Source organism: Balaenoptera ricei, chromosome 10, assembly GCF_028023285.1.
Source record: "Balaenoptera ricei isolate mBalRic1 chromosome 10, mBalRic1.hap2, whole genome shotgun sequence".
NCBI lineage: Eukaryota > Metazoa > Chordata > Mammalia > Artiodactyla > Balaenopteridae > Balaenoptera > Balaenoptera ricei.
In genome coordinates, this window is record NC_082648.1 from 68,663,790 (window position 1) to 68,676,801 (window position 13,012).

General features: G+C 36.4%; 1 protein-coding gene across 3 annotated transcripts in view; it reads right to left on the reverse strand.

Annotated features, from left to right (window-relative positions):
- The window catches only part of PPFIA2 (PTPRF interacting protein alpha 2), a 405,353-nt gene that overhangs the window by 36,503 nt on the left and 355,838 nt on the right, over nt 1-13,012 (reverse strand). For all 3 annotated transcript variants that reach the window (XM_059936601.1, XM_059936599.1, XM_059936600.1), the window contains one exon: nt 1,793-1,874. In XM_059936601.1, the coding sequence (XP_059792584.1) occupies nt 1,793-1,874 (82 nt within the window). The remainder of the gene's footprint in view (nt 1-1,792; nt 1,875-13,012) is intronic.

Sequence of the window (13,012 nt, forward strand, 5' to 3'; positions counted from 1 at the left end):
CAGACATTCTTTATCCCCATTCCTTGCCTTATTTTTTTTCCATGGCACTTAGCTTCTAACATACAGTGTCATTTACTCCTCAATCTGTCATCACATGAAAGAAAATAAGCTCAAGGAGGACCAATGTTTCATACACATACTCTGTTCAGAAGTGCATTTGAAGCATCTAGAACAAAGTCTGGCACCAAAGAGGTGCTCTGTAAATGGTTGTGAAGTCACTGTATAAAGTCATTTTATAAAGTCATTTTATGGAACACATTATGAGCAATTTCTGCGTGCTCAGGATAGTTTTAATTAGCACAAACTTCACTGCCTGTCATTTCCTAGCCCCTTAATGTCAGTAAATGTTTTGTTTTGTTTTTTTAATATATAAAGGATTTGTTCATCACTTGCCAAAATAGCAGTTAACTCTCTGTCAAACTGCAGCTCATTTTACTGGAGTGAAACTGAACAAAGAATTGCTCTCAATTTTGAGGTGGGCTTTCTTAAGCATTTTGTCTTATAATTGATTTTTAAAATATAGTAATTTGAAAGAAATATTTGGAAGAAGCAGCTCTGATCACTAATAAGCTAAAAATTCCCTGACTGATATAAAAGAATAAAATAAAGCAAGACACAGCCTTCTTTCACTCAGTCCAAGAAAAAAAATGCAGCATGTTTTTATATTTATCTGTATAAGATTATTTTTTAAACTCAAGTGAGTTTTGATTGTTCCTTATTGATTAATTCATTAGCTCTGGATGTGATATGATAATGAAGGTGGACAACTTTATAATCCCGAACCTTTTAAAACAATGGGTTTTAACTGCCTCTGCCAAGCAAGAAAAGTTCATACAGTCAGTCCCTTGGTACCCTCAGGAAATTGGCTCCAGGACACCCCATACCAAAATCCGCAGATGCTCAAGTCCCTTACTGTTGGGCTCATCATCTTCGGATTCTGTCTCGGATTGAACGTGTTTGGTTGAATCCACGATGGGGAACCCATGGATAGGGAGGGCTGACTGTATTCTTCTTTGCCTTGACATCAGCATATCCTAGCAGCTACCAACAGCCCACATTGGAGAACTGAATGGAAGGGGCAGTGAAAACTATTGATAAGTGGAATGAAGGGGCCCTTCGTGGTCAAATATGTATTTCGTTCACTGTCCTGGTCTGCTCCTGCTGCCTCCAAGCTGATCAAGTACTAACTCACTTTTCCAGACCCTTGTGTTATGCAGGAAATACTGAATGTAGTTTTTGTTTCATTAAAACATTCAGTCTAGACACAGAAGGGAACAAGGGGATGCATCTTCTCCTGCATAACTCCAAATGTCTAAATCTAGCTGGCCCCTAGTCTTAAAGAACTAGTTTCAGGAATTACACTACAAGCAAAGGAATGGCAGCAATATCTTGGATAAGACAGAAGTGTTAAATATATGGAGATGCCTCTTCTCTGTTAACCTGCTGATGAGGAAGGGCTCTGGACTGATGTACTGGGACAGATGTTTTCTTGCAACAACAGAAGTATCACTCAAAAACTGTTTCTTGATTTACTCTAGATATGAAGAAGATAGAATTTACCAAAACTTTCTTTTATCTCACGGCCTGCTTCCTTCTGCCACAATCACAAGAAAACATCAGAGTAAAATCACAAGAATGCCCATGGGTCCCTAGATAAAGCAAATATTCTCTTTATAAGTTATTCCAGACTATTGGAAAACTAGGATGTCAGGAACCGGTCTTTACTTGTCTCTAAAAATACTATCAAGTTAGCAGTGACTGGATTAAGAGCCTTCTGGTTTAACTCTCTTACCTCTAACCATGCGACTACAGTGGGCCCATCCCACTGGGCAAAAGGTAGTCCCTTTCTCCGAGCTTCTTCTAGAAGTTCATGCCTGAAGTATACAGCAAAGATTATTAGTCAGGTAATATGGGAAAAGATGGCTGTGATTATTTTTAATGACAATATTTTTTAAAAACCCAATAATCCTTTATAAACTTTTTATGAGTTAATACAGAAATAACAGAAATCCTTCTTCCTTTGAATAATACATGCAAATCATCCATTGATTTTATTAGAAATGAAACACTGACATCTAAAAATAATTTTCCCCAACACTTATTCACTAAAATTCAAACATTAAATGTTAATGGACTAAGAAGCTGAATTTTATTATCAGCAAATATCTTATCCCTTAAACAAGAAACTGGCCAACATATGCATATTCTGGCATGCACTACAGGATCTAAATGAGGCTTCTTCCATCTGTCTTGCCTGTTTCCCTTGTTATTTCAGTAGTAGATAAATGCCTGTTTATAGAGGCAGAAGATCAAGTTGGTCATTTTAGCCCCATTCAAGTGATATGCTTGATTTTAGCATGCTCTCTGGGTCCAGGTGGCTATCTCAGGAGTTAGTTTTTTGTATAGACTACAAAATTACTTCTCATTTGAAGAGAACTCCGAGGTAAATTGACTTCCATCACTACAAAGCAATGTAAGGTGTAAAATTCAATAGTACACTTATTTCCATTTATAATCACTACTGGTTTTAATGAAAGCAAAACATCTCAATGACAACAAATGGTTGTTTCTGATAACAAAAAGTTGTAAAGAACCTTGACAAATGCATCTTTAATCACTATCTCTACTACTGACCCTTGACATCCATCTACAAAACCAATTGCAGATCGCTCATGATTGAAATAGCAAGTTTCTGTTTTCTTTGAAACTCAAATTGATATATACCTGGCCAGGACTATATTGGAAAATATATTCTCTATTCCTTAGATGCATTGATCTTACACACACGTTTTTACACATATTGCTTTACGTTGACTGTGTGTCTTTCATGCTTAGGAACTCCAAAATGAAGCATTTAATTATTTCCTACTACCAAGTGATTAATTGTTTATTGTGGTGGAGTATAATATGTTAAAATATATAATAAAAATGCCTTTATTTTTTATTTATAGCAAAAACTTTCCGTGTCTGTGATGGATGCTACCAAAAAAAATGCAGTGTGACAAAGAACCAGGGAGGCAAAACAAAAATTAAAGTTATAGTAGATGAAGAGACACATAAATCAACTGCTCTTTCATTTCATGGGATAGCAAAGAAGCATGTAAAGCTATTCAGAACCTGGGAAAGGGAACAGCGACACTGGTGCCATGAATCCAAGGTGAAACTAGAGGGGCTCCCTCACCTGGCTTGCTTTACCCTCACCCGTTCCCTCAGGCTTCCCAGTGACATTCCTTCATTGAAAACCAGATTTGAATAGCATAGTCTCACTGTGACAGATATATTGACAGAAATGGGTTGAAGGGTTAAACAACCAACCATCAGGTACTTATTGAGCACCTATTGTGAGCTGAGACCTGTGGAAATACAGACATGCACCCAGTTTTCCAGGAGATCCCTGGTTACGTAGAAAAAGCAAACACATGAAACTGTTTAAAAACATAGTACAATGTACAATTAGATGCCAAAACTCAATGATGCATATTCTGAGGGTGAGGATTTTGGAGAAGGGGTTAGTAGCCATGGAAATGATCAGTGAAGGCTTTGCAGCAACTGAACTGACTTTGAAGGGCTGGTGGGAAGGAGTTACAGATGACGTTCCAATCTGGATGAGCAGTAAGGGTGGAGGGTCAGAGGCAGGACTGAACACAGAATACATGCAAGAAAATTTAGAGTAGGCTTCCACAGAGCCAAGAGCATTATTGAGAGTTGTAATATTATATCCATTAGGGAAAAAAATACTTCCAGTTATGTGACAGGTGAGTGGCATTAAAGGAGAAGAAACAAGTATACATTTACAACTGGTTTTTGCTACATTTAGCAAAAAAGCAAGTCAACATGCACTCAACACCTAGGAAGCACATAACATTTTCACAAGCGAATTACATGAGTTGTACATACGCCATTTTTGAAAACTAGACCATTTTAATTCTGACTAGCTCCTTAATAAAAAAATGCACCACATGAGCTGGAGTGATCCTATTAAAAGTTAAATTGGATAATGTCACTTCTCTGCTCATAACTTTCCAATTACTACCTGTCTCACTGAGAATAAAAGCTCAAGCAGCTGTTAGGATCCACCTTACCCTCTTCATCTCTCTGACTCAATTCCCATCTCACTCCACAACACTGGTTTCCTTGTTGCTCCCTGGAAACAGCCCAGGCCTTTTTCTGCCTCAGGACCTTTGCATCTGCTGTTCCCTCTATTTGAATGCTTGTCCCCTCTATCTTCACATGCCTTACTCCCTCACATACTTTAAATCTTTACTCAAATGTCTCCTTCCCTCTGAATGTCTCTTCCCCTCCTTCCCATAACACCAAGCAGACATTCTTTATCCCCATTCCTTGCCTTATTTTTTTTCCATGGCACTTAGCTTCTAACATACAGTGTCATTTACTCCTCAATCTGTCATCGCATGAAAGAAAAGAAGCTCAAGGAGGACCAATGTTTCATATACATACTCTGTTCAGAAGTGCATTTGAATTATCTAGAACAAAGTCAGGCACCAAAGAGGTGCTCTGTAAATAGTTGTGAATGTTGAACATGTCAGCCAGTATTTATATTTAGCTGCTTCTTGTTTCAGTAACTTGCATCCCATAATGTATTTTTTAGTCCATTTTTTTAGCCACTTTGTCAGCATAGCACCCATTCCACACGATTCCAAGAGTCTGATCTGGTTTGCGACCCCTGATAGGAATCTGGTTGAGGTAATCCAGTGTGTTCAAATAATCCTATTCTCTTTTTGAACAGAAATTTATCATACAATTGTTTGAGAAATCATTGGATGATGTAAACCTTGGAAAATTTTTCTTTTTTTTAGCTTTGTTTATTGTGTTAAAAATCACAAACTCTTATAGCACAATAACTTTAGTAAGAGTTTGCAAAGATAATGAAATAAGGGAGCTCAAGTCCAGTGGATTCTGACCTTTGGTCCTCAGCTGGCAGGGCTAAATCCCAAGTAGAGGCCTTTGAAATGACACACTTGAAGCTGTGAGAAACAGGCCAGATTGGAGTGGATGACTGGATTTTACTCTAGGACTGTGTGCTACATGATGTTAACTCCAGACCTGTTTTTCCTTAACCCAAGGGCAGTTTTAATTATGTAAAGAAATGCATTGAAATTCTCAAAGCAATATTACATTTAATTCTTCTCTATTATAAAAAAAGTCTGCATTATACAGAATTTATAAGAGACATATATCTGGGCATATTGGCTTGAGAGAGAGGCACTGTGAGAAAAATAAAGCAATATGGGTAATGCTCTAATTGTTGGAAATCACTGAGTTTAATACATGATGATTTCATAACATTATTAAGGGCACGTATTGCATTAATTTCATGGGGCCATGCTTGTTGTCATTAGATATTTTGAAGTCACTGTCAGAAAAATATTAGAAATACTAAATATAAAACTGATTTGGCTCAAACAGGCATTTTGTATATACTGGTGTTCTCTGTTCGTCCAGTGCATGTGTAGAAATTTATGCATTCTCTCTGTACCCCAGATTCAACCTTTTCAAAGGTTCAGTGACAGTTCTTCCAGAGCGATGTCATAATCACATTCCCCAGTACACATCTGCGTCTGAAATTACTGTCTTCCTATTCAGGCCTGAAGAAACATTTTTGCCTCCCTCCCTTCCTTCCTTCCTTCATCCCTTCTTTCCTTTTTTCTTCCCTCCCTTCTTTCCTTTCTCCCTCCCTTCTTCCCTCCCTCTCTCCCTCCTTTCTTTCCTTCCTTCCTTCCTTTCTTTTAGACAATCTAATATTTAACCATCCCTTCCCCTCAAATCACTTATACATTACTATAGTTATGGGCACCCATTTTTGTTTTAAGTTTTAGACCAGATTTTAGAGGACATCAGTAGCACTTCCTTCTAGAGGAAGTTTCAGGTACAGGATTGTCATTTCCTGCGTGGAAACAAAAAAAAGAAAAGTACTAATTGTAAGGGAAGGTCATTTTGAATCAGAAAAACTTCTGAGTCACTGAGTATTTTCAGGGAACACATTCTTGTCTGCAATAAAGAATACCATTAGATTCCCTCCAAAGGCCTCAGACTCTCTTGATAAGGGTGTCAGTGAGTTACTGTCAATGGAATGTGACACATTAAGAAGGCCCAGCACTTGGGGAACGCTCAGGTGTGTGAGTAATTGGCAAGTTCATACAGAAATGTGCAGAGGGCAGCCTGCACTTGCTTGTGCCTGATCTGAAGACAGGAACAAAGTGTGGGCACCCTAGTAATGTCTAGACCCAAGGATTTCTAGATAAAGGATTGAGAATGTCTAAAAATGTAAATAAATCAAGGGTATTTTCCAGGCTTGTAGTTCCTAAATCCTAATCCAGACTAATTTAAGCAAGTATGATTTTGCTTAAATGATTCCATCCAAATAGAAATGTCTGGCTCCTCCTTTTCAGGTTTTATGTCTTTCTCCAATTATTTCAGTTTTGACCTCATAGGTGGAATAGGCTTACATTTCTAAGCTCTGTTTCCTTCACACTAAACAATATCCACATACCTTCCTGTCTTGTCTTCCCACTCACTTTATCTTGATTTTCAAGACACAACAAAAATACTTCCTCTCAGAAGCCATCCTACCCTGGACCTAGGGGCAATATTTACTACTTATTTTTATAGGCCCCTTAGTACTGAACAATTTTCCCTAGAATATCTTTAACATTTTATTGAGTCAGATATTTAGCCAGTTTTATTTTTTGTTTTGAGGACAAAAACCAGACACGTGGTAGGTCTATAAAAATCTAATGACTGACTGCCTAACCTAGGCCGGGGGCATACAAAGTCTCTGTTCTCGTACCCTTACAGTTTGGGAGAACAACTTGTAAATCAACAAATTCAATAAGATGATAAAACTCTGAGAAATGAAATTCATTAGTTACTCAAAAATTCACAAACCATGGGGGCAGGAAAGTCTCCTTTTCCGTATTTTTCCCAATGTGGATGGTTCATTGCTGTCAGTGAAAAGAGACTTTATTCTCAGACCACTTAGCCTAGGATGCTATTTTGGGACTGCCAATTTGCGACATGACTGTCTAAATACCATATGGTACCATTTCCTTTGTCACTCAGACTGGCCATTTCAGTCACCCTCCATTTAATGCCTGTCAATTTCCCATTCATACTTTGTATTTTATCTTCTTTCACTTTCTATTTTCACTGCCATTATTCTTTTTTCTGTCTTTTAACTGGCCCCACTCTCCAAGCTTCTTACCCTTGCAATACACTGCCATGAAAAAAATCTGCTGTCATGGCAGAGTAGGTAATACAGTGGGCTCTGAAGTGGGAATGCTTGGGCTGGATTCCTGGTGCCCTCCTTTCTTAGCTGTGCATCCAAAGACAAGTCACTTTACCTTTTTGTGCCTCAGTTTCCTCATCTGTAAAATGAAGTTGATAACAGTACCTACCTCAGAGGGTTGGTATGAGAGTTGAATAAGAAAATATATGTAATGTGATGACAACAGTGACTTGTACAAAGGAAACAGCCAATATGTGAGCTATTTATCATTGCACTATCCTCTGAAAACCCTTCAATGGTTCCTCAAATGCCTAAAGCATAATCCTTAACCTGAATTACAAAGACTGAAATCGGTTTAGTCTTGATTTTCCTTTCTAATCATCCTTCCTTATTTTTCACTAGAACTGAAAACCTACTTTGGCAAATAATATGAACATGAATAATTCCATCTTTGCAAGTACCATTTTCCAGAGTTGGTAAGTTCTTTCTCTTCTTCTTCCACTATCAAAATCTTACTGTTTGCCTAAATCATAAAACTTCCTTTTATTTTTGATCATCCCAGATCCCACAATGACTTTTTTATCTTTCAAAATCTGGAAACTCATAGTGTCAGCATCGCTCATAAAGACTGCTGATGAGCAGCACATACATGGGCCTCATCTCTCACCCAAGACTAAAGTCCTGGAGATGAGAGTTTGCTCTTCTACTGCACCATGCATTTTTCTTTGCAGGATCTAGCCAAGAATATCTTTTGAAAGATTGCTATTTTGTAATCCATGAACTCTCAGTGTTGACAACCATCCAGGATCCTTGATCAAAGGGCAGCTTTTAAGTATTCTATGTCTTTGTTAATATCCAACTACTTATTACACCTTAAAAAGAAGTAAGAATTTTGCTTACCTGTTACACAGATTGGCTGCAGGAAGAAATAAAAGTGCCCTCTCTAACATTAAATATGACATTTTGTAAACTGATCAACTATTACCAAAACTTTTGTTCAAATTCTCATTTGTAGATCATGGAAATGAACTGCCAGAGTCTGCCTCTCCTTTGGTATTCCCTACCTCTCATCCTTGTTCCAACTTCCAGAAAGACCTTTCTAAACACAAATATTTTTGTAAGAGTTGCCTGCTTAAAAATCTCCCCCTTGAGGTTTGTAAGCAGGCAACTGAAAATATAGGTCAAATATCTTAGCTCAACTAAAAAGACCCTTGGTGATCTGGCCCTTGGCTATCTCCCAGCTTCTTCTGCTCAAGCAATACTGAAATACTTGCCATTTTCCAAATACCTCATTCTATTTTACCCTCTATGACTTTGTATATGACTTTTTCTTCTGCCTAGAGCATCCTCCCTTGCATCATAATTGTGACAAACTCACACTTATCTTTCTGACAAAATTTATGCTTTATCCTTCCTGTTAAGATGCCAAGACCTTTCACAGGGAGAATTAATTTTCTCTTCTACACAAATATTATAACTTGTATATACTCTAGTTATTGTACTTACTATACTTCTCATTTAAAATTTAAAATTGCATTTAAATGTAATTAAATAAATTGTATTACAATTGAATACAGTGAGTACTATAATAGAACTTTATCTAATGTGCTCTCTTGTTCATATGAACCACTTCATATCCTTCTGAGATATAATATCATCGTTTGAAAGACCAAAGTTTCTATATGCAGGCAAATTAGGGTTTAGATCTCAGATAATAACAGCTGACATGCATATATCACTTACTATGTGTGAAGCGCTATCCTCAGTGCTTTATATGTGTAAGTCATTTAATCTTCAGGACAATCCAATAAGATACATATTGATACACATTTGCAGATGAGGACACTGAAGAAAAGAGGCCACTTGGAGCACAGAGTCGGTGAGTGCAGAGCCAGAATTTGAGTGCCAGTCACCTGGTCACAGAGTCAGCCTCTTAACACCCCACACTATCCTTTAGCTAATTAACCTCTCTGAACTTTTCATAACTGTAAAAGGAAGATAGTAACAACCACCTCTTTGTTAGAATTAAAGACAATGATAGTTTCCCACCTTTATTTCTCTCCTTTTTATTCATTCATATTTAGGCATATATTTATGTGACTTCCTGGCCAATATAGATAGTCTTTACCCCCTCACTATCACACATTTCAGTCCTCAACCCTATAAGAGAAAAAAGGAGCTATGACTTTTCTTTTCTTGCTGTTCCCTACTACAAACAGGCTCTGAATCTTGGCCAGAGGAAGGAGGTTAGCACCATTTATATAATCAGGATGGAAAAGCTGAATTTGTTGTAATTTGTTTCAGTTCAATTAATTTTGTATTATTGTAATACAAAGTAATTCTCTGGTTGAATAATTTATCTTTAGGGCTTATTTACTTACTGTGGCACACAACAAGTACTTACTTATTGATACAACCAGGAGAAATAAATATGTGGCTCGATAAGAACCAAGAATGAAATATAAGTCAAAATAATTTGACAATTGAATCTACTTCTTAACAGTGTAGCACAGAGAATAAATCTTCCCTACATAATATAACAGTAAATTTACATAGACTTCACACCATTATTAATTATAAAATGTATCTTGTTCCAATAAACTTCAACAGTCAAGAGGGTAAGTAGAACATGATCTCCTCAAATTTCAACCAGACAATGAGCTATAATCTCATCATTCAGAAATCTATATCTGTTGATCAATTCCATGAAAATTAAAATTACATATTTGAGAAACTGTTTGAAATTCTGGTCAGCAAATATGAAGGAAATATGGTGCCACTTCAAATTTTTTAACTTCTGTAAGCTGAAAATGTATATCTTAATTAACATAATTATTCTAAACAGAAATATATTACAAATCCCAATCAGCTGCTTCAGACATTGATTACCTAAGTAAACACATTTAGCTCCATAAAATTAAGAGTTTCAAATCCGACATTAACAAGGTTGACTTGATTTTGAAAGCACGGCATGCTGCGATTTTGTCTGTGTGTAAGTGCAAGTGTGTGTGTTTGTGTATCCTGTTATGGCACATTTTCACATGTAGTGCATATAAAAGTCCATTATACATTTAAGTAGTGTTTTATTTAGATTCTCAGAATACATGCTAGGTTGCTTGAAATTATTTGATTACATAAAACCAAAGTTCATTCATGTTGAGACCTTTTTTTTTTCTCTGCAAGCTACTTGAAATGGAGGGCACAGTCTCAGGAAAGAAATTTATTTGTGAATTTGAGTAGGGATTTACATAATTTCACTCCTCATTTTATTTTGAATTTAATCACTTTCAAAACCATTGAAAGGGTATAAACACACACATGCACGCACAAATGCGAAGGAGCAATACAATTACTCATGTTGTTATTAAAAACTAGAGGGGCTTGTATTACTTTCCAGTAAACAATTTCACTTTTGCAAGACACTGTGGTTTGTTCTTCCCAGTCCCTTCCTGACTGTAAATTGGGGACTTACTGGAGGAACATTGGTAATTTTTCAGGTTTATATGGATGCCATTTAGACTAGATTGCTTTAGTGCTTCATCTAATTTTGAGCCCTCTTTAACTCAGATTTGAAGTTTATAGTTTCTATGCTTCTGAGATTATTCATATCTTCTCATACTCTTGTGAGTATTGGGAAGTTGACAGCAATATTAGAAAGTACACAGAATATAAGTCAGTCACTCAAAAGTATGCAGCAAACACATGGGAAAGTTGGGGCTTAAAGTCTTGTCTTCTGATTCCTAATTCAATATTCTTTCCACTTCAAATCTTCCCACGTCTTTACTATGTTTGTACTATCTTCTCCTGACATTCAACTTCCTAAGCTTTCTTTTAGCAACTGTACTAAGGGAATGATTTTGAGGTCTTAAAATGTTTAAATTCCAGGAGCATGTGCAAGACAAGAAATTGAATTTTCCAATTAAGGTAATTATATCAGTTTCTTAAAGTCCATAAATATTGATGCATTATGAATCTATTATTTTTCAATATTTCATTCAAAAAGGGATGGGGGAATGAAGTTGTATTTCTTGACATTATATTCATTATTTCAATTTCCTCATGAAACTTAAAATCATTAGGCCAATAATTCATGATGACATGAAAATAATGCTTTAAAAATCCAACGTCAGAATATCGATTGTTTTTCAAAAGTAAGATCTTACAACTTGCATTTGGCCAGCATAGCTGAATAGTATTCTAATCACAGCTTACCTTGCATTTGCAAGAACACGTCCTAGAATTTAATATCATAAATTATCCTTACTTAAGTAAATATTGCATTGTTAAATAATGAGTAATAGTAACTATAACTTAAAATTAGAGTAGGAAAAATATAACAAATATAAACCATATTAATGAACAAAGCACATGACCTTTATTGGTATATAAAATATCCATATTGCCAATTAGTGACACTCTCCACAGTTCCTGAATAATTGCATCTTATTGGAGCCATTTTACTTGTCCCCTCAAAATGTTTTGCTTTAAATGTAAAAGCAAAACCTCTCTCGATCTGAAGTGTTTTGTAGCTCACCATGTTACCAATGCAGACATTTACACGAAGGTAATATTTTATAATATTATGCATAATTTGTTTTACTTTGAAGCCCAGTTGGTTTTAGAAATAAATAACAAATTCTAAGTTTAGTTCAAAAAGCAGGATTTGAAATTTGAAACAGTAATCTTAGTAATATACCTTTTCAAAGCTTTAAAAATTAACTAGTAGTATAGGAAAGAAAAGAACACACAAAACCAAAGGGTTCAGCCAAAACCAAGGATTACTTTGGAATCTAAGTGTAAAAGTTCTTCTGGGGAAGATCCAGCATTTAACCTTCTTCATGTACGTGTAGTTTTAGTAATCAACAAATAAACTTGTCTCTTGCATATAATGCTGGTGGAGAACCACAAAGCACTAGGAAAAACATACAGGCAGTCTCAGCCTTGCAGCACAGTCAAAAGTACTCAAGTGGCCTGCAACTATTACTTAAGCCTCACTGAATGTCACACTAACTCCTAGAGAGTGACTTGAGAAACAGGGGAAATGTCATCTGGATTGCCTTTTGATATACATGTAATAGAACCGAAGAAACTGAAGTGCCTGAAAGGACAACATGATTAATCTGAATGTGAACATCATTTCTCTGAACCAATGATTCCCTTTATGGTAAGGAAATGAATACACTTCACAACTTTCATTTTAGGTCAGAGGCAGTGCAGCTTGTGTTACAACTGAAAAGAGAAATACTAAAGATAAAAGAAAAAGAGGATGGTGCCGAAAATAAACATGTTCAGCAGCCATTGTGATTCAACTTACCCTGACGTGCTTTTCATGAGATGAAGAAGGACGGATGGAAAAGAAAAGCACACAAATGTTAATGGATACATTTCAATCCAAAGAAAGCCATGGAATAAAACAAGAGCATCATTTCAGATGTGTGGAAGCTCAGATACGAGAAAGACATGGTATTTTTTTTTTTTCACCGTGACACACATACTCACGGCGTCCAAAAGCATAATCAGGCTGAGGGCAGTTCTAATAGTTGACCAGTAAGTCTGTCTCTTGAAAATGAGCCACTCTGAAACATGCATGACCACATTTTCCCAGCCTCTAGTAAACCCCCGGAGGAAGTCAGGCAGCTTGTTAAAGAATATTTTTTGCCTCAGGCTACTCTTTACAAATAGAAGCAGTAACTTACTAAGTGGTGCTCAGATTCTCATACAGATTTATAAGCTTACTGTTAGAGCTTAAGAAAAATACAGCAGACT